Raw genomic sequence first — 23,478 nt, forward strand, 5'->3', positions numbered from 1 at the left:
ACATTTGGAGACCCAAAATATTCACTGTAGAAACCCAATCCAGGCATTATGTATTCATATGCTCCTCTCAGGAGGGGGTGGGCTGGGGGCTAATTTCCATATAAATATATGCTGTATGTGCAAATCACTTCATGGCTGGATTGTATGGTTGATGGCTAAACATCACACAAATGCTTGCCTGCTAAAAATAAATAAATACATTCATACTAATTTTAAAAGATCAATAAAAACGTACAATTAAGGTAAGTAAAATGGAGGTGTCACTGTGTGTATCCAGCTGTAACTAGAAGTCTAGAGAGAATAACATTCTACAAACCTCTGGCTAGTAATTGTGCAAAGAAAGTAGAAAAGACCAAGTGCTGTCCCAGCAAACAAGGAGTTTGTGTCACTAATAGAATGGCAATGCTATACATGTGCAACAGTTACTACTTTATATATTTATAGAAAAGCTGTTGTTAGGTTTGTGTGTAAAACAAAATATGGGTACAAGTAATTTGTTGTCTTCCTTGCCTCCCCCCCCTGGAAAATTGTCTGTGGACTCCCATGCTTCTGGGTATATTATTATTATTATTTGGTATAACTTGTTGAATTTAGCTATGCACTATAAGCCACATGATGGTTTGTACAGTTATATATTCAGAGCTGAGCATGGTCACCCTGGGCATGTGGAGTAAACACCTGAGGTGAATGCGGGGCTGTATCCCCTTGGAGCCTGCTGCTGCTGCTGCTATGAGATAGGTATATGGGGGCAGAAGAGTTGTACATTTTTTGCTCAAGCTTGTGTGGAGTATGAGGGGGGGGGGTGCTTCCCTCACCATATCACTGAAGTGACGCACAGTATAAAATCATTTATAAAAACACTCACAGTGATCGTGTCAGACCCAGTGAACTCAATTATACAAATATTCCCCCTCAAATAATTTCTTTATGCCAAAATAAAACAGAACTGACAGTACTTTCCATATAATATAATATAAATATAAAAAGATACCCTTTATTGTAGTTTAATTCAGCGGGACACTGGGGAAAAACCCGATGGTCCAGACAGGCCTGGATTTGTGGTGAGGCCACCAAGGCCCAGGCCTAAGGCAGCAGAATTTTAGGGGGTGGCATGCTGCCCAACCACACCCACATTGGTTCAGAAACACTGGGGATGCCCTTTGATCCCCATTGCTCCGGTCCCGATTATGAAAATTTGTGCGAATAAAGGGGAGGGGATGGGGGCAACAAATGGCAGCGGGCCTAGGGTGCCCTGGGTCCAGACCCGCTCCTTGTCCAAAAAAAAGGTACGTGCATGCATCTGTGGGCGGTGGGGGGCACCAGCTGGAGCTGGCAGGGCCTGAACTAGAGGTAGGCACGTGTCTAGGGTGCAAACTGGGTGGGCGCCAGGTACTTAACTGCTCTGTCGCCTACGCCATGTCTGGTCCTGTCTCTCCCCGATTGGTGCTGGTAGTTTTTGCATAACTGCACTTCCATGCATGCGCGCCGGTGCAACTATGTAACTATGTACAAGCACATCAGACTGTGCAAATAATGCTGGCCAGAGACTCCTTTTATCAGGGCCACTCAAACATTTCATAGGAGCATTAAACTCTTACCAGCTTTCATTATTGATTAAAACTGTGGGCAGTGTGTATGTTTTTAAGCTTTTTTAAGTTTGTGGTAGGCTGCCCATCCACTTTTTAAATTGCAATAGTTTTTTATTAGTCTGGTCAACCTCTTGCAGACTGCACAAGTCCAGTTTATGTTTATGGCATCCAATCATGACTTTAAATGACCTCAGCTCATGGTTTGCATATATTTATATTTTATATTTATGTTGGAATATAATTGTGTTTTACTATAGTCTAAAATACTCCACGTTTAGCTGACTAATAGATATGTGTAAGTTGCCATGTGTCAATTATACATTGTATTGTCCACCTGTTCATTACAAACAATAATGTATGCTATAAACTTGCATTAATTTCATGAAATGAGATAGAATTTGATTGTGACATCCTAAAATCTGCAGGTATTGCTTGATTGATGATTTTGAGTGACAAGTCAGATACCTTGGTGTGTGCTGCTTTTGCTTAATGCATCAGAGCTAACTGTCATAACTGACTCTAGCCCAAAGCTGTATTTATATAGACAGATTGCAGAGAGGGGGATAGTGAAGGATAACTCGATTCTTCAGAAATGCTACATAATTATTTATTGATTATATGTTAAAAGTTCCTTATTTTCATGAGAACGCTTATATCAAATTTGCCTTTTTGTGATAGTTCCCATTAAGTTAAGGATGGTACAAGAGTTTGTTGTTTACACACACTGGTTCTCATATGATGTCATAATGTGACATAAAATTATGACATCACACTGCTTTGTTGTTTACACCTCTGTTTCTCATGTGACATCACAATGCTTTTGTTGTTTACACAGCTGTGTGTCATGTGACATCACATTATGACATCACAATGCCCATGCAGGGTATATAAGCTTTGCAGAAAAACACATTTCATTTACTATCAGACGACCGGTGAGTACACAAGCACTTCCAAATGCTTGCTTTTTATTGGTAGCTAGATTGTAAGTTTTACCTGTGGTTTTAATATCTGATTCCTCTAAACTATATGAAAATACAGATTAATGCACATCGATATATATATGATGAAATTTTTACTATATTCTAAAGATTATATTAATTGTAATCTGTTGGTGATATGATCCTCCTGTTTATTCCAAATAGTTTTTTGTATGTTTTTTGTTGTTGTTTTTTTTGTAAAATATTTTTATTCATTTTGTAAAGTAAAATCAAGGGGCACAGAAGAAAGGGGGGATGGGGGGATGATGGAAAGTAGTACATACCATCAATGCGTTGCATTAGTCTAAAACCACCAATCAGCATGAATTTACACATTGAAAGATACAATTAAAGATCTGTAAAGGCATAACTAATCTTAGGGGCACATTTACTATGGGTCAAATATCGAGGGTTAATTAACCCTCGATATTCGACCATCTAAGTAAAATCCTTCGACTTTGAATATCGAAGTCGACGGATTTACCGCATTTACTTCGATCGAACGGTCAAAGGAAAAATCGATTAACGATTAAATCCTTCGAATCGAATGATTCAAAGGATTTTAATCCATTGATCGAATGATTTTCATTGGTGCTCGGTATGTTTTAGGTGGCGAAGTAGGTAGTCGAATTTTTTTTTAAAGAGACAGTACTTCGACTATCGAATGGACGAATAGTCGAACAATTTTTAGTTCGAATCGTTTGATTCAAAGTCGTAGTCGAAGGTCGAAGTAGCCAAGAAAAAACTTTGAAATTCAAAGTTTTTTTCATTCTAATCCTTCACTCGAGCTTAGTAAATGTGCCCCTAAGTGTACGGTGAAGAGGTGTAAGTTCATGTCAGAGAGGAAGGAACTAAGGATGCCTTCGTTTTTTGTATGTTTTTGGCTTTAGCCATCTTACATTAATATAATCCTATAACATTTCCATTTTTTTTTTTTAGTTTTGATTTCAAATTTCAAAGTTCAATATGAACACCTTAATATCATCACTACGTGATGCCTTAACTAAAACAAAAGTCATTCTCGCTCAGAGCGTTAGTTATTTAAATCCCTTGAATGTCATTTCAAAATTTGTAAAACGGGGCCATGAAAAGGCCGACAATGAAACTATCTCAACCAAAAGTAAGGAAAAGACAAGATCACATCATGTTTGGAGAAACCCAAATTTACACATTTTCAGAAAAAGAATTACAAGGAGAAATTTACGTCGGCCCCTGAAGACAAAAGCAATAAAACTGATTGCCCAGGATCTTGCAGAACACAAGAGAGAATCTCATCTTGATCCTTTTAAGGACAGAACTACTTTGATGCCGGAAATACATAAATTTGTAGCAGAGTTGACAGATATAGTGAAACCTTCTCATAATCCGGAATCTCAATCAAGGAAGAGGAAAAACATGGATGCTGATGAAACTGACAGAAAACGACAAAAAATTAATAGTGATAGTGATTCCAGTGACAATATTACTACTACTACTACTACTACTGAGTCTGCAAATCCCCCATTAGATCAAGATATATGGAGCAGACTGCAAGACATTGATATGATGCCCTTTGAACAAGAGCCTTGGATCCCTGAACTAGGCCTGACTCTACTTGAAAAAATAGCACTGTCGATTCCCAATTGTCCTTTAAATCGCAGAGTAGTCGATGCTGCACAATTCCTTTTAAAACAGCAGTTTATAACTGAGGGGCTTCAGCCTTCCAGAACACCTTGGTTCAATATGCAACCTGTGTTTGGACCTGCTATACAGATTCATGGCGATTTGGAAGCGAACCACTGCTTTACAACTTTTTACAGGAATTTTCAAGTAGAGATTGCACAAGCTTTCCCTGTGCATATTTCACCATCAGTTCTCAAGCAGATCGAAACCATCTATCGTTATGTGGTCCCAGATGCGTTGTATTACCTTCAGTATCATAATGTAAAACCTGCTGAGGGACCTTATGACTGTGTACTATATGCAATCGCTTTGGCTTTCGAGATACTTAATGATGGAGATCTCAGCTGCACATTTGACAATTCAAAGATGAGGGAACACCTAGTTAAGTGCTTTATGTGCCGAGAGATTACTGAATTTCCGAAAATATCTCAGATTTCTTAAAATGTCAGTAATCCACCAACTGCAGCTATACATTACTTTAATAATTTGTTACTTGGTAACATAGTAAGTTAGGTTGAAAACATCCATCAAGTTCAACCTTTTAACTCTATTTTAACCTGCCTAACTGCTAATTGATGCAGAGGAAGGCAAAAAACCCAATTTGAAGCCTCTCCAATTTGCCTCAGAGGGGAAAGAAAATCCTACCTCACTCCAAAATGACTAGTCCCTGGATCAACTTGTACTGTGCACTATCTTCCATAACCTCCCTTGATAAAAAGCCATCCAAAACAGTCAGGTTTAGGACCTTCAAGTGACAATTACTTACAAAAGCAGAACTATCAGCGAAAAACGATCAACTTGACCTATATGTAACTTTTAATGCAGATTAATAAATAAAATGTATATTGAAAATTATATTATTTTGCAGAGTTTTTTTTTCTATTATTCTAAAAATACATCTATCATTAATATTGCCTTTCCACGGTGTAGAATGCAGCTGCTAGATGATACTTGGTGCCCATTATCACAGAGAGGAAGCCATTATAGATGAATTAGGGGATTGTAAAGGAGGCTGACACACACACACAGACACAAACACATCAGATTAAAAGGAAACATAAACCATGACTAATGCCAATGAAACAGAAATTGTGTTGTTCGTGATGTCACTGTGGTAACATAGTCAGGCCCGGATTTGTGGCAGGGCCACATAGGCCCGGGCCTAGGGCGGCGCAATTTTAGGGGCGGCCCAACCGCATCAGTAACTAGCACTGGAGACTCATGTCAGTCTCCAGTGCTGTTCCCAAGTGTTAAGATGTGCGCATGCGCGCGCACACACTGAGGGGGAAGAGGACGGCACCTGGAAGGGGAGGGACATCGCTGGACAGGGGGAAGCGGAAGTGGAGGCTGGACAGGGGGAAGCGAAGGGGACGGCACAGTGCTGTTCCGGAGTATTAAGCTATGCGGATGCGCGCACACAGAAAGCGGAAGGCCCTGGAAGGCAAGGGGGCATCGATGGACGGGGGAAACCGGAAGTGGAGGTAACAGTGCTGGACAGGGGAAGCGAAGGGGACAGCACCGGCAGGGGAGCGGGGGCGATGAGTAGAGCCGGCCTAGGGGCGGCAATTTTGTAAATCCGGGCCTGAACATAGTAATACAATTAGGGGTCGTCATCCTAGGATGCAAGTGGCGAGGGGGCACGATTAGGAGAGAGAGCAAATAAATTTATAGCATGAGGGGGGAGTGAGTTTTCAGGCAATTATCTTGGGGGAGATGATGTTTGGGAACAGGCAGCGTCAAGCCTAGTAGTATTGGGAGCAAATACTACATGACTATACTCTGAGTAACAGGTCCAAACTTTCAGGGATTCAATAAATGATTGGTCTAAGACATTCTATATAAAGTTCAAGCGAACTTTATTTTCCCTGTATACAGGAGTGATGTCATTTAATTTAAGTTGATTTTATTTGATATGATTTACACTGATAAATCTCCAAATCATTATGGATCAACCAGATGTGATGAATCTAAAACAAGATTCATAAATCAGCCCCAAATCTATGAAAAGGAAATTTTGTCGTCACAACTCAGATGGAATTTTTTTTTCTGTGATTGCTACTTGTTAATATAAAAAGAATTGCAGTTGGTTATCATTTCATATTTGCTTATATCTCCTTTATTTAAGCTGTGCATTCTTTAGGTAACTGGGTAACTGGGCCAGTGTGTGGGCCGACCCAAAGCCCAAGGGACCTGTGAGTCGGGTGGGTTCAGCCTGACTTCCGTTCAACGTTTACGGATGACCACCTTGTGCCCCACTTTTGCCCAGATGCTCTAGTGCCCCACTTTTGCCCAGATGTGTGCCTTTTTATATACTCGTGCCAGCTTGCCCTGCCCCCTTCCATGATATTATATTGGCTTTTGGCTCATCTGGTGCAACTGCAGTGGGTGAAAATCTCTGCACAGCCATGATTTCCCTGGAAGCATGGGAAAATGCCTTCTGGGCATGGGCGTCTGCAAATGGGGGCATGGGGGGCAGCTGCCCCCCCTGGAATTTTCACATACAAAAGGACCAGTTGCCCTACTGTGCGACACCTTCTAAGCTCAGGCGGGACCGCTGCATGCTGGGAAGGCTCGGACTGGCAATCTGTGAGTTCTGGCAAATGCCAGAGGGGCTGCTGTATGGTTCCATAGAAAGTTACCATATAGTGGACTGGTAGGGGGCTGTTTGGGCCTATGTGGACTTGGAATGGCAGGGCCTATTTTGACTCCCAGTCCAGGCCTGATGCTGGGCTTAGGCTCTGGGACAAGCAGCAGCAAGGTGAAAAGAAAGCTGAGCTGTGTGCAATCTGTAGTATAACCGTGGGTGACAGATTGCAGAAAGCCACTCGGCATTCCTCTCAATTTCCCAATCAGGGACAATTTAAACAGAGCGCCAAATGTTATGGGAGGGGTCTGTGCTGCAAGACAGGTGTGCCAGGTATGTGGAGTAATCAGGAGATAAATGCTCCAGCGGGTTCATAGTGATGGGGCGTGGTTTGGAAGCTGGTTTGTCACGTAGCAATATGGTGAGGGCCTACCGATGATTTGTCAGTAGTTCCAAAGGGGTCAGGAATATTTAATAAGCCGGCCTTACTGGGTGGAGGGAACCAGGAAGCTCTTGCGGCCCTAGTGCCTCCCACAAGACACGGTGCTAGGGAATTGCCGGACAAAATAGAGCAGGAGAGGATACTGGTGGCAGGTTAAAGGGGTCAGGCTCGGAGTCTATAGGTTTCTCTCAATGCAAAGAGGAAGGACATAGATTATATATCCCCTCTAATGAGCCGCTTACATTTGGAGACCCAAAATATTCACTGTAGAAACCCAATCCAGGCATTATGTATTCATATGCTCCTCTCAGGAGGGGGTGGGCTGGGGGCTAATTTCCATATAAATATATGCTGTATGTGCAAATCACTTCATGGCTGGATTGTATGGTTGATGGCTAAACATCACACAAATACTTGCCTGCTAAAAATAAATAAATACATTCATACTAATTTTAAAAGATCAATAAAAACGTACAATTAAGGTAAGTAAAATGGAGGTGTCACTGTGTGTATCCAGCTGTAACTAGAAGTCTAGAGAGAATAACATTCTACAAACCTCTGGCTAGTAATTGTGCAAAGAAAGTAGAAAAGACCAAGTGCTGTCCCAGCAAACAAGGAGTTTGTGTCACTAATAGAATGGCAATGCTATACATGTGCAACAGTTACTACTTTATATATTTATAGAAAAGCTGTTGTTAGGTTTGTGTGTAAAACAAAATATGGGTACAAGTAATTTGTTGTCTTCCTTGCCTCCCCCCCCCCCTGGAAAATTGTCTGTGGACGCCCATGCTTCTGGGTATATTATTATTATTATTTTGTATAACTTGTTGAATTTAGCTATGCACTATAAGCCACATGATGGTTTGTAGAGTTATATATTCAGAGCTGAGCATGGTCACCCTGGGCATGTGGAGTAAACACCTGAGGTGAATGCGGGGCTGTATCTCCTTGGAGCCTGCTGCTGCTGCTATGAGATAGGTATATGGGGGCAGATGAGTTGTACATTTTTTGCTCAAGCTTGTGTGGAGTACGAGGAGGGGCCCTGTTGGCAGTATTTATGCCCCTGCCCTGGGCAAAGTTTGTTTTGATTATACCCTCACTCTGCTTCCCTCACCATATCACTGAAGTGACGCACAGTATAAAATCATTTATAAAAACACTCACAGTGATAGTGTCACACCCAGTGAACCCAATTATACAAATATTCCCCCTCAAATAATTTCTTTATGCCAAAATAAAACAGAACTGACAGTACTTTCCATATAATATAATATAAATATAAAAAGATACCCTTTATTGTAGTTTAATTCAGCGGGACACTGGGGAAAAACCCGATGGTCCAGACAGGCCTGGATTTGTGGTGAGGCCACCAAGGCCCAGGCCTAAGGCAGCAGAATTTTAGGGGGTGGCATGCTGCCCAACCACACCCACATTGGTTCAGAAACACTGGGGATGCCCTTTGATCCCCATTGCTCCGGTCCCGATTATGAAAATTTGTGCGAATAAAGGGGAGGGGATGGGGCAACAAATGGCAGCGGGCCTAGCGTGCCCTGGGTCCAGACCCGCTCCTTGTCCAAAAAAAAGGTACGTGCATGCATCTGTGGGCGGTGGGGGGCACCAGCTGGAGCTGGCAGGGCCGGAACCTAGGGTGCAAACTGGGTGGGCGCCAGGTACGTAACTGCTCTGTCGCCTACGCCATGTCTGGTCCTGTCTCTCCCCGATTGGTGCTGGTAGTTTTTGCATAACTGCACTTCCATGCATGCGCGCCGGTGCAACTATGTAACTATGTACAAGCACATCAGACTGTGCAAATAATGCTGGCCAGAGACTCCTTTTATCAGGGCCACTCAAACATTTCATAGGAGCATTAAACTCTTACCAGCTTTCATTATTGATTAAAACTGTGGGCAGTGTGTATGTTTTTAAGCTTTTTAAGTTTGTGGTAGGCTGCCCATCCACTTTTTAAATTGCAATAGTTTTTTATTAGTCTGGTCAACCTCTTGCAGACTGCACAAGTCCAGTTTATGTTTATGGCATCCAATCATGACTTTAAATGACCTCAGCTCATGGTTTGCATATATTTATATTTTATATTTATGTTGGAATATAATTTTGTTTTACTATAGTCTAAAATACTCCACGTTTAGCTGACTAATAGATATGTGTAAGTTGCCATGTGTCAATTATACATTGTATTATCCACCTGTTCATTACAAACAATAATGTATGCTATAAACTTGCATTAATTTCATGAAATGATATAGAATTTGATTGTGACATCCTAAAATCTGCAGGTATTGCTTGATTGATGATTTTGAGTGACAAGTCAGATACCTTGGTGTGTGCTGCTTTTGCTTAATGCATCAGAGCTAACTGTCATAACTGACTCTAGCCCAAAGCTGTATTTATATAGACAGATTGCAGAGAGGGGGATAGTGAAGGATAACTCGATTCTTCAGAAATGCTACATAATTATTTATTGATTATATGTTAAAAGTGCCTTATTTTCATGAGAACGCTTATATCAAATTTGCCTTTTTGTGATAGTTCCCATTAAGTTAAGGAGGGTACAAGAGTTTGTTGTTTACACACACTGGTTCTCATATGATGTCATAATGTGACATAAAATTATGACATCACACTGCTTTGTTGTTTACACCTCTGTTTCTCATGTGACATCACAATGCTTTTGTTGTTTACACAGCTGTGTGTCATGTGACATCACATTATGACATCACAATGCCCATGCAGGGTATATAAGCTTTGCAGAAAAACACATTTCATTTACTATCAGACGACCGGTGAGTACACAAGCACTTCCAAATGCTTGCTTTTTATTGGTAGCTAGATTGTAAGTTTTACCTGTGGTTTTAATATCTGATTCCTCTAAACTATATGAAAATACAGATTAATGCACATCGATATATATATGATGAAATTTTTACTATATTCTAAAGATTATATTAATTGTAATCTGTTGGTGATATGATCCTCCTGTTTATTCCAAATAGTTTTTTGTATGTTTTTTGTTGTAGTTTTTTTTGTAAAATATTTTTATTCATTTTGTAAAGTAAAATCAAGGGGCACAGAAGAAAGGGGGGATGGGGGGATGATGGAAAGTAGTACATACCATCAATGCGTTGCATTAGTCTAAAACCACCAATCAGCATGAATTTACACATTGAAAAATACAATTAAAGATCTGTAAAGGCGTAACTAATCTTAGGGGCACATTTACTATGGGTCAAATATCGAGGGTTAATTAACCCTCGATATTCGACCATCTAAGTAAAATCCTTCGACTTTGAATATCGAAGTCGACGGATTTACCACATTTACTTCGATCGAACGGTCAAAGGAAAAATCGATTAACGATTAAATCCTTCGAATCGAATGATTCAAAGGATTTTAATCCATTGATCGAATGATTTTCATTGGTGCTCGGTATGTTTTAGGTGGCGAAGTAGGTAGTCGAATTTTTTTTTAAAGAGACAGTACTTCGACTATCGAATGGACGAATAGTCGAACAATTTTTAGTTCGAATCGTTTGATTCAAAGTCGTAGTCGAAGGTCGAAGTAGCCAAGAAAAAACTTTGAAATTCAAAGTTTTTTTCATTCTAATCCTTCACTCGAGCTTAGTAAATGTGCCCCTAAGTGTACGGTGAAGAGGTGTAAGTTCATGTCAGAGAGGAAGGAACTAAGGATGCCTTCGTTTTTTGTATGTTTTTGGCTTTAGCCATCTTACATTAATATAATCCTATAACATTTCCATTTTTTTTTTTTTAGTTTTGATTTCAAATTTCAAAGTTCAATATGAACACCTTAATATCATCACTACGTGATGCCTTAACTAAAACAAAAGTCATTCTCGCTCAGAGCGTTAGTTATTTAAATCCCTTGAATGTCATTTCAAAATTTGTAAAACGGGGCCATGAAAAGGCCGACAATGAAACTATCTCAACCAAAAGTAAGGAAAAGAAAGGATCACATCATGTTTGGAGAAACCCAAATTTACACATTTTCAGAAAAAGAATTACAAGGAGAAATTTACGTCGGCCCCTGAAGACAAAAGCAATAAAACTGATTGCCCAGGATCTTGCAGAACACAAGAGAGAATCTCATCTTGATCCTTTGAAGGACAGAACTACTTTGATGCCGGAAATACATAAATTTGTAGCAGAGTTGACAGATATAGTGAAACCTTCTCATAATCCGGAATCTCAATCAAGGAAGAGGAAAAACATGGATGCTGATGAAACTGACAGAAAACGACAAAAAATTAATAGTGATAGTGATTCCAGTGACAATATTACTACTACTACTACTACTGAGTCTGCAAATCCCCCATTAGATCAAGATATATGGAGCAGACTGCAAGAAATTGATATGATGCCCTTTGAAAAAGAGCCTTGGATCCCTGAACTAGGCCTGACTCTACTTGAAAAAATAGCACTGTCGATTCCCAATTGTCCTTTAAATCGCAGAGTAGTCGATGCTGCACAATTCCTTTTAAAACAGCAGTTTATAACTGAGGGGCTTCAGCCTTCCAGAACACCTTGGTTCAATATGCAACCTGTGTTTGGACCTGCTATACAGATTCATGCCGATTTGGAAGCGAACCACTGCTTTACAACTTTTTACAGGAATTATCAAGTAGAGATTGCACAAGCTTTCCCTGTGCATATTTCACCATCAGGTCTCAAGCAGATCGAAACCATCTATCATTATGTGGTCCCAGATACGTTGTATTACCTTCAGTATCATAATGTAAAACCTGCTGAGGGACCTTATGACTGTGTACTATATGCAATCGCTTTGGCTTACGAGATACTTAATGATGGAGATCTCAGCTGCACGTTTGACAATTCAAAGATGAGGGAACACCTAGTTAAGTGCTTTATGTGCCGAGAGATTACTGAATTTCCGAAAATATCTCCGATTTCTTAAAATGTCAGTAATCCACCAACTGCAGCTATACATTACTTTAATAATTTGTTACTTGGTAACATAGTAAGTTAGGTTGAAAACATCCATCAAGTTCAACCTTTTAACTCTATTTTAACCTGCCTAACTGCTAGTTGATGCAGAGGAAGGCAAAAAACCCAATTTGAAGCCTCTCCAATTTGCCTCAGAGGGGAAAGAAAATCCTACCTGACTCCAAAATGACTAGTCCCTGGATCAACTTGTACTGTGCGCTATCTCCCATAACCTCCCTTGATAAAAAGCCATCCAAAACAGTCAGGTTTAGGACCTTCAAGTAACAATTACTTACAAAAGCAGAACTATCAGCGAAAAACGATCAACTTGACCTATATGTAACTTTTAATGCAGATTAATAAATAAAATGTATATTGAAAATTATATTATTTTGCAGAGTTTTTTTTTCTATTATTCTAAAAATACATCTATCATTAATATTGCCTTTCCACGGTGTAGAATGCAGCTGCTAGATGATACTTGGTGCCCATTATCACAGAGAGGAAGCCATTATAAATGAATTAGGGGATTGTAAAGGAGGCTGACACACACACACAGACACAAACACATCAGATTAAAAGGAAACATAAACCATGACTAATGCCAATGAAACAGAAATTGTGTTGTTCGTGATGTCACTGTGGTAACATAGTCAGGCCCGGATTTGTGGCAGGGCCACATAGGCCCGGGCCTAGGGCGGCGCAATTTTAGGGGCGGCCCAACCGCATCAGTAACTAGCACTGGAGACTCACGTCAGTCTCCAGTGCTGTTCCCAAGTGTTAAGATGTGCGCATGCGCGCGCACACACTGAGGGGGAAGAGGACGGCACCTGGAAGGGGAGCGACATCGCTGGACAGGGGGAAGCAGAAGTGGAGGCGACAGTGCTGGACAGGGGGAAGCGAAGGGGACGGCACAGTGCTGTTCCGGAGTATTAAGCTATGCGGATGCGCACACACAGAAAGCGGAAGGCCCTGGAAGGCAAGGGGACATCGATGGACAGGGGGAAACCGGAAGTGGAGGTAACAGTGCTGGACAGGGGAAGCGAAGGGGACAGCACCGGCAGGGGAGCAGGGGCGATGAGTAGAGCCGGCCTAGGGGTGGCAATTTTGTAAATCCGGGCCTGAACATAGTAATACAATTAGGGGTCGTCATCCTAGGGTGCAAGTGGCGAGGGGGCACGATTAGGAGAGAGAGCTAATAAATGTATAGCATGAAGGGGGAGTGAGTTTTCAGGCAATTATCTTGGGGGAGATGATGTTTGGGAACAGGCAGCGTCAAGCCTAGTAGTATTGGGAGCAAATACTACATGACTATACTCTGAGTAACAGGTCCAAACTTCAGGGATTCAATAAATGATTGGTCTAAGACATTCTATATAAAGTTCTTTTCCCTGTATACAGGAGTGATGTCATTTAATTTAAGTTGATTTTATTTGATATGATTTACACTGATAAATCTCCAAATCATTATGGATCAACCAGATGTGATGAATCTAAAACAAGATTCATAAATCAGCCCCAAATCTATGAAAAGGAAATTTTGTCGTCACAACTCAGATGGAATTTTTTTTTCTGTGATTGCTACTTGTTAATATAAAAAAAATTGCAGTTGGTTATCATTTCATATTTGCTTATATCTCCTTTATTTAACTGGGCCAGTGTGTGGGCCAATCCAAAGCCCAAGGGACCCGTGAGTCGGGTTGGTTCAGCCTGACTTCTGTTCAACGTTTACGGATGACCACCTTGTGCCCCACTTTTGCCCAGATGCTCTAGTGCCCCACTTTTGCCCAGATGTGTGCCTTTTTATATACTCGTGCCAGCTTGCCCTGCCCCCTTCCATGATATTTCATTGGCTTTTGGCTCATCTGGTGCAACTGCAGTGGGTGAAAATCTCTGCGCAGCCATGATTTCCCTGGAAGCATGGGAAAATGCCTTCTGGGCATGGGAGTCCGCAAATGGGGGCAAGGGGGGGCAGCTGCCCCCCCTGGAATTTTCACACAAAACAGGACCAGTTGCCCTACTGTGCGACACCTTTTGGGCTCAGGCAGGACAGCTGCATGCCCTCACTCTGCTTCTCTCACCATAACACTGAAGTGGCGCACAGTATAAAATCATTTATAAAAACACTCACAGTGATCGTGTCACACCCAATTATACAAATAGTCCCCCTCAAATAATTTCTTTATGCCAAAATAAAACAGAACTGACAGTACTTTCCATATAGAATAATAAACATCACAACTCAATATAAAAAGATACCCTTTATTGTAGTTTAATTCAGGGAATTTGCCAGCAGGACACTGGGGAAAAACCTGATGGGCCCTGATGGTCCAGACAGGCCTGGATTTGTGGAGAGGCCACCAAGGCCCGGGCCTAAAACAGCAGAATTTTAGGGGGCGGCATGCTGCCCAACCACACCCACATTGGTTCAGAAACACTGGGGATGCCCATTGATCCGAATTGCTCCGGTCCTGATTATGAAAATTTTTGCGAATAAAGAGGAGGGGATGGGGGCAACAAATGGCAGTGGGCCTAGGGGCGCCCACTATGTAAATCCGGCCCTGGGTCCAGACCCACTCCTTGTCCAAAAAAAAGGTACGTGCATGCATCTGTGGGCGGTGGGGGGGGCAGCTGGAGCCGGCAGGGCTGGAACTAGAGGTAGGTGGAGTAGGCACGTGGCAATGTGTTGGGCGTTTCCTTAAATGAGAAGGATCTAGGGGTCTATGTAGATAACAAGTTGTCTAATTCTGGGCAGTGTTATTCTGTGGCTACTAAAGCAAATAAAGTTCTGTCTTGCATAAAAAAGGGCATTAACTCAAGGGATGAAAACATAATTATGGCTCTTTATAGGTCCCTGGTAAGGCCTCATCTGGAGTATGCAGTGCAGTTTTGGACTCCAGTCCTTAAGAGGGATATAAATGAGCTGGAGAGAGTGCAGAGACTAAGTGCAACTAAATTGGTTAGAGGGACGGAAGACTTAAATTATGAGGGCAGACTGTCAAGGTTGGGGTTGTTTTCTCTGGAAAAAAGGTGCTTGCGAGGGGACATGATTACACTTACAAGTACATTAGAGGACATTATAGACAAATAGCAGGGGACCTTTTTACCCATAAAGTGGATCACCGTACCAGAGGCCTCCCCTTTAGACTAGAAGAAAAGAACTTTCATTTGAAGCAACGTAGGGGGTTCTTCACAGTCAGGACAGTGAGGTTGTGGAATGCACTGCCGGGTGATGTTGTGATGCTGATTCAGTTAATGCCTTTAAGAATGGCTTGGATGATTTCTTGGACAGACATAATATCAAAGGCTATTGTGATACTAAGCTCTATAGTTAGTATAGGTATATAGAATTTAATTAAAAGCATACCTGCGCTTCTGCGCATGCACATTCAACCTCAGTTTTGCACATGGGCATGCGCAATCAAGCGCGCACTCAGACAGCACCGTGGCCAGCCAGGTTGCCTAGGGCATCTGGCTGAGTTGGCCCGGCTCTGGGAGCTGGCCTGCAGCAGAGGTGGAAGGGGCCCCATGAGACAGCAGCCCTGAGAGTGGCCTCTCAGCTGCATAATGTTACAAATACAATTTTCAATTAATGGAGGGGACACTTACAGTGCAATAGAGAAGAATAATCTTTTTTTTTTTTTTTTTTTTTGGTTGGCACAGCCCAGCCCATTGGTCAAGCATTTACTGTAATTCAGGCCCATTGCTTGGTTGATTAGACTAGAGTGTCGTGTAGCTATAGAGGTGTGGTACAGTGTGGTGTAACTATAGAGGAAGCAGACCCCACACGGGGGGCCTGGACCATGGCGTCGGCTCCCTCTATAGCCACGAATAAAGTTGCCACCTGGCCGATATTTTACCGGCCTGGCCAGTAAAAATGATGGTTGACGCCAATTTTATTTTAGGGAAAAAAGATAAATATATAGGAAGGCCGGTATTTTTTTCAAAAAAGGTGGCAACCCTAGCCACGAAAGAACTAAGAAGTTGTGCGTCCGCTGCCTGTGTGGGTGGTGTGCATGCAAGCAAGCAGATGCATGCATCCAATGTAAGGTTTCCGTGTACACACGCACGTTGAATGGTTTCCCTGTAGATTTTTTTTCAGGGAGGGGGGGCAGCATTCTGAGACTTTACACTGAGAGACTCTCTACAACCCACAAAATAAAGTGCACTTTATCACAGTTGGCCTTTCTACTCTCCCATGGGCGATAAAGTGCCGTAAAATACATCCAGGCATTTTGTGGCCTGTGGGAGAGAAGATTTCCCCCCTGACTGTTATGGCCCTAAATATGCTTTGGTGCAATGAGCTGTCTTCAAAAGTTACATACCTATATACAGGGCCACCATTAGAAATCACGGGCCCCGTACAACAAAATTTTTGGGCCCCACCCACACTGGCGCCCAAGCCCCACCCCAGATCCCGCCCCCACTCCACATCACAGTTAAAAGACCACAAAAACATCAGCGCTAAAAAAAGTAACCCCCCCACACACAAGTTATAAAAAGCTATTGATGGTCAGGGCCTCCTTATAAGTTAAAAAAACAAACATTGGCGCCATCATTTTTAGAAACTGCATAGCATGTTTATAAATCTTGTTTAATGATGTTATTGGTTTTAATTGCATAGTGATATTATGTGTCACATGATAGCGTTAAAGTTGTATTATAATTATGTGCTCCCTGTTGTAAAGTATGAGCATGTCATGAGCTGTGTAAAAGCAGTCAGCCTGCAGATTTGTACCTTTATAAGGGCATGGATTACTAGTAATGTTATCAGTTCCTAATAGTAGTAACTCCTAAATTTATTGGATTTAAGGTCCCCATATATGGGCCGATAAAAACTGCCGACAGATTAAGTCAACATCTTATTGGGTAGTGTATGGGGTCCTCCAATGGGCTTCCCCGATTTATATCTGGCCGAAAATGAGCAGATGTTGATTAGCCAAGTTTAGAGAATGCTCATGAGTACAGCCAGGCAAAATATAATGAAATCAATTTAGCAAATGCTCTTATAGTGGAGCATGCTGTCTGTAAGGGCGGCCATTGCACCTGCACATTTGATGCAGAGCCCCCTCTATTTATCTGCAGGATTTTAAGGGTAAAGGCAAAGCCATTTACTGGGAAGTTGCTGGTATGAGAAACAAATGAGGTTCTTTTGCAGTGCAGGGAATACCAACTCTTGACAGTACTGTAGATCAACAGTAAACTGTACACTTTTAAATCTGACTTTGATAATCCTATTGCAAAGATTTATATTTTAGTGACTAGGTAAAGACTGAAAGAAATAATTTTTATCTAGGGGGCCGATTCATCAAGCTCGAGTGAAGGATTCGAAGTAAAAAAACTTCGAATTTCGAAGTATTTTTTGGGCTACTTCGACCATCGAATGGGCTACTTCGACCTTCGACTACGACTTCGAATCGAAGGATTCGAACTAAAAATCGTTCGACTATTCCACCATTCGATAGTCGAAGTACTGTCTCTTTAAAAAAAACTTCGACCCCCTAGTTCGGCAGGCTTAGGCTTGCCTAAGTTTTTTTGATCGAAGGATATTCCTTCGATCGTTGGATTTAAATCCTTCGAATCGAACGATTCGAAGGATTTAATCGTTCGATCGAAGGAATAATCCTTCGATCGTACGATCGAATTTTCTGCGCTAAATCCTTCGACTTCGATATTCGAAGTCGAAGGATTTCAATTCCTAGTCGAATATCGAGGGTTAATTAACCCTCGATATTCGACCCTTGATGAATCTGCCCCTTAATGTTCCCTATACCAGGCAGAACTGAGCTTCACTGCAGGAGACCTGTGTTTGGGCAAATGGATGAGGACGGTTTATAATCCACTGTATCAAATTGAATTCCAATCTCATATTATAGTCCTTCCTAAGGAATACAAGTCCTAATTGTACCTTGAGATGAAGCAGAACCTTAATTTAAACTTGTAGAATTCAGTGACACCCTCTTCACTTGTCTTATATGTGTCCATATTGTTTAGAGAAGCTCAACTGCATTTAATAATTATGTAACACCTGTTGTAATGGAGGATTTTAGCTTATGGCTACAGGGTTCAAAATTGTGTCAATATATTTATATATATAATATAAGAGCTGTACTCTCATTCAGTACATATAATAATCACCACAGCTGCTGCTCAGTTTACATTATGACATTGTGCCTAGTCAATGTTTCACTCAAATCTCAAATCCTCAAGAGAAACACTTGATACAAAAAAAGCAATTCAGTACCTGTACAACAGTTTAAAAGATTTCCATTGTGTACTGAATAGTATTTTCTGTGTTTCTCTTGAAAAAGTCCAACCATGAACAATGAAACAAAGTGAAATTTTAAATAAACATGAGAATGCTCATCATCAAAAGAAAGTGATATATATTATGCTATAGATACCAAGTCCAATTTTCGGCACTCAACCGGGATTTATACAGTGAGGTTTATTGTGTCCACAAACATATACAGGTGTGGGATCAGTTATCCAGAAAGCTCCGAATTATGGGAAGGCCGTCTCCCATTTTATCCAAATAATTAAAATTTTTAAAAATGATTTTCTTTTTCTCTGTAATAATAAAACAGTATCTTGTACTTTATCCAAACTAAGATATAATTAATCCTTATTGGAAGCAGAACCAGCCTATTGGTTTATGTCATTTTTTTATTTTTATTATTTTATTAAGGTTTTTTTTTTTTTGTAGATCCAACTTACAAAAAGGTCCGTTATTTGGAAACAGGTCTGGCTCTGGATAACAGGTTCCATACCTGTATGTATGTGTATGTATATATATATATATATATATATATATATATAAATATATATATTCCTGAAGACGGCTCAAGTAGTGGAGCTGAAACGTTGAGAATAAAATCTTTTTTGTTTTATATAAAGTCCTGTTGGTGCGGTTTCTTTTTTGATTATATATATATTATATATATATATAATGATTCGCCAGGCGCAAATTCGCAACAAATTCCCGCAAATAAATTCGTGAAACCGCTGCGAAAATTCGCCAGTGTCGGAAAAAAATGGACGCTGCCGCATTTTCACCCGCGAATTTCGCAAATTTCATGGGAAATTCGCACATTTTTCACCCCAAAACACCCCGAATTCGCCCATCACTATTTTTATATGGATATATATTTATGAATAACATTACTTATTATGTTCATTTGGACTATATACACACACATAGTATAGTTACATATATGTTGTATCCTGATATATATATATATATAGTAATTGTTAAGTTTTTTCATGTTTTTTTCCTGCCCACAGGGGGAGCTAAATGAGCAAAGTGCCCAGCCATGAGAAGCAGAATCAGAAGCACATGTGGCTCTTCATGAAAGAGATGATAAGGAGGTGAGATTTTTTTGAGTTTTTCCTCACCACTTCTCGCATTTGAGAATATTTCTCAACACTTCTGTTTTCGGGTATTTTCACGAGCATTAAGCATGAGATTCCCATAGACTTTATTGCTAAAGCAACTCAAGAACAGCAGAGAACTCTTGAACTCTAAAGTAAGTGGAGCACAGAAAGAGTTCCAGTCAAATGTAGGCTGATTTGCCCATTGATTTGAATGGATCCTTTTGACAAGTAAATGCAGCGAGAAGGTGCTTGTCTCCAATGCAGTTGGTTTAGGAGACAAGTAAGCAAGGCTTTTGCACAGGAGACATGTGCCTTCTACAAATATTGTGATGTGCCGCACAGGAGACAGGGACTTGACAAGGCCAGGAGAAGGACCACTCACTGTCCCCTTTGTTGTAAGGGGTGCTGGGATTGGCTGGCAGGTTCCCGGGCTTCACAGAAAGAGGCAGAGCTACACAGAATACTTAGCATTCGGTGCCGAGACGTGGAAGCAGCTCGCAGCATCTCTCCCTCCCTGTGAGATGGGGTGTGTTTGTTGGCGGAGGGTACCCCCAGGGGAAGTTAAAATGGGGTATTTCACAGCGAGTGGAAGTAGCTGGTAGGCCGGGGTCCTCATGGGAAGGTAGGCAGCCCAGTTTTAGGGCTTGGGTAAAATGGAGCATTAACCAATCTTGGCAGTTGGGGCAGAGTCAGTCCCCGGAGGGGGGGGAGTATATAAAGGTATAATAATATAAAGGTTGGTTAAAAAGGTTTGTTATACAAATGGTTTGTTACAAGTTGTAAATATTATACATGTTAATTTATGATTATTACTTTGATAAATAAACAACTGCGGCCATCTCTTTCCAAACCAGGTGTGTGTATCATTGGGGTTGGGTAAGAGGCGAGGGGTACAGTCTGTCAAGGGGCCTGTGTTTGTAACCGATGCTGCCAGTAGCTCAGAGAACAAGTTGTAACTCAAGAATACGTTTATGCACAGGCTGAGAAACAGCAATGTCTGGCTTTAGCCTATGGCCCTGTTTTACTCTGCATTTCTCCACAAAGAGAACCTGCTGTTTCAGCCGCTTTTGCTCTGTGTTCTGTTACTGGCTTTAATGGGCTACACCTGTCTCTGCTCACACAGGGAGGATTTCTACCACAATATGCACATTTTATTGTTTTCCAGATGAACATGATCCACTGGGGATCACGGGGGTTTTGCTGCCTTTAGGACTTTATTCTATAACAACCAGGTCACTGTGGGGCAGATTTATCAAGGGTCGAACTGAATTTGAGGGAATTTTCGAAGTAAAAAAATTCGAAGTAATATTTTGGATACTTCGACCATGGAATAGGATGCTACGACTTGGAATTCGAGTAAAATAGTTCGAATATTCGACCATTCGATAATCGAAGTACTGTTTCTTTAAAAAAAACGTTGATTTCAATACTTCGCCAAATTAAACCTGCCGAAGTGCTTTGTTAGCCTATGGGGACCTTCTCGAGCATTTTTCTAAGTTTTTGGAAGTCCATCTCTCTCTCACTTATATTATTACATATTATACTTTTTAATTGTGAAGACACGTGCCATGTGTGAATCCCTATGCAATTTCCATAGCATTTTTCCATGCTTTCTATATAATGCACTGCAGTCTAATTCACACACCTCAGTATTGTCATAGTGAGAGATTCACATTCATTCAGAATTATATACAGAAATCTAGAGAAGTTCAGGATGCAAATGTGCAGGAGGGTCACCCTGAGTTGGTAAAACTCAGTGGGACACAGGTATCCAAATAGTGACATTATATCATTTATAAGTGGATAAAAACATGCTTTACTCTGTTCTTGAGTCCATTATTAACAACTGATATTGATCATTTGATTATAGGCTAGTGAACATTTTCAGAGTGCTCTTCTGAGCAATTGTGTTTGTCCTGTACTTGGTACATGATATGGGTCAATGACTGATGGAAGGCAGAATTTTCAAAGGATAATCTGCACAGACTCACCCTCTCTTATTTTGAATTAGGAGGTTTAGAAATAAGGCTTTAGATCCCCTTTAACTGCAACTACATAAAACCCCAAAGAAATGTTGTAACATCTGATAATGGTTATAATGGTGGGGGAAACAGAGAAGGTGGTGTGTTACAAGTGGCTAATGGGGGTTTAACTAAAGCAGTTCCTCCACAGTGTACAGAGTTCTAGGTACAGCACACCCAAATATCTACATAAGAAAATGGCATTATGCAGTTGGAGAATGATTGCAGGTAGCAGCACAAATGTCATTCATTCTAATTCTCTTTTTTTTTCTTGTTCTTAAAGGACCAGTAACATCAAAAATAAATTTAAAAAAATTCGTTAGAATACAACGAAAAAAAACACCAAGACAAATTAAAATTTCAAATTGCAAAGCCTTTATTAAGAAATAACTTACCGAAACTCCACTTCCTGTCCTCTTCAGAAATGGCGATATGGCGACCATCCATAGTGCGGTGCTGGATTTGTGATCCTTGGCTAGCTCCCATAGTCTACTGACAGCAGGAAGACGATGCTGGAAAGCGGCCCGGCTGGATGAAGAGCTGAAGTACCCGGTGTGCGGCTCCTTCTACAGGGAGCCCATTATCCTCCCCTGCTCCCACAGCCTGTGCCTATCCTGTGTGCCTGGAACATCCTTGTGCAGAGCCGGCGCGCCTCTGGGGAGATCTTGTGGGGACTCAGCCTCCTACTCACCCGGCCCTTAGCAAGAGTGCCCCAGGCGGGTGGCAGGGCACACAGACATCGCTGATTGTCTCTTCATCCCCTCTGGGCGCATCTATCAGCGCAGGAGGAGTGAGTCCCGTGGGAACTACCAAGGAGAGACCCCCTGCTCCCAAACATGGACCACCAGAGCTGGTCCAGAACTGCAGCTGTCAGCCTTAGTAGCACTCAAGAATGGATCCAGCAGAATGCGGGCAGCGATACGGAAAGTCAGGGGTTTTGCGCAGCCGAACATTTTGATGTTACTGGTCCTTTAAGATTTGAAGATCCTGTTATCAAGTTTTTTTATGGAGAAGCAAATACCTGAGAGACAGCACTCATATCAAGTCATTACATCCAACATAAAGAAGATAGCGGACCGTATCTGTTCGTTGATGCTGTCCTGCAACCCGTATTCCATACATTATGATCGGATCAGCCCGGTATCACCCACCCCAAAGTGTGCATATCGGGGACATATCTGCTCGTTTGGTGAAATCGCCAAACAAGCAGATTTCTATGTGTATTGCCACCTTTAGGCTGCAAATAAAACTAATTGGGACAAGATTATGTTCTGCAGTCACAGAGTAGACAGAATGACATAGCTGTTAAGTATTGATAGGATGTATAGTGAGTATTTCAATTGCAGATCTTGGAATGGCCACTGTTTCCCTATTAAGGGCTAATATTATATACGTGTATGCATGTATATCATCTATATATGTCTCATAGTTAAGAGGCTCTCAACATTTTCCAGGTTGCTCCAGAAGGGGCTTCTCATGCTTTTTAAAAACAACATCAAGTATATAACTAGGCAATTGTTTTCCAGCTACAATAACAAAAGACACAAGATGGAACTAAGGTGCAAGGGCTTTATATTCTCTTCACAAAATAACATTTGCTCAAATGGCTTCAAAACTGAAAATTGTGATAATTGAGATAAACCCATATTATCTATTATGATTTTTTTGTGATTTGATATGTATTTTTGTGTTCCATTTAATACTGATTCTATTTACAGATCCCACACTTAAAAAAATTAACAAACACGCCTAACGAAACAGTTGTGTATCTTTGGAGCCCACAAAAAATTATTTTCCACGCCCTCCCCCCGGACAAAATCACCTACAGAGGAAGCAGATACAGGTCCCCTGTG

The 23,478-nt window shown here is 41.2% G+C and overlaps 1 protein-coding gene across 1 annotated transcript in view; it reads left to right on the top strand.

Moving 5' to 3' along the window:
* mpo.S (myeloperoxidase S homeolog) overlaps positions 1-23,478 on the top strand; it is a 65,595-nt gene that overhangs the window by 17,483 nt on the left and 24,634 nt on the right. The window contains exon 2 of the mRNA XM_041583574.1: positions 19,515-19,598. Within this exon, the coding sequence (XP_041439508.1) occupies positions 19,525-19,598 (74 nt within the window). The 5' untranslated portion in view covers positions 19,515-19,524. The remainder of the gene's footprint in view (positions 1-19,514; positions 19,599-23,478) is intronic.

The sequence above is a fragment of the Xenopus laevis genome, chromosome 2S (assembly GCF_017654675.1).
Source record: "Xenopus laevis strain J_2021 chromosome 2S, Xenopus_laevis_v10.1, whole genome shotgun sequence".
Classification (NCBI taxonomy): domain Eukaryota; kingdom Metazoa; phylum Chordata; class Amphibia; order Anura; family Pipidae; genus Xenopus; species Xenopus laevis.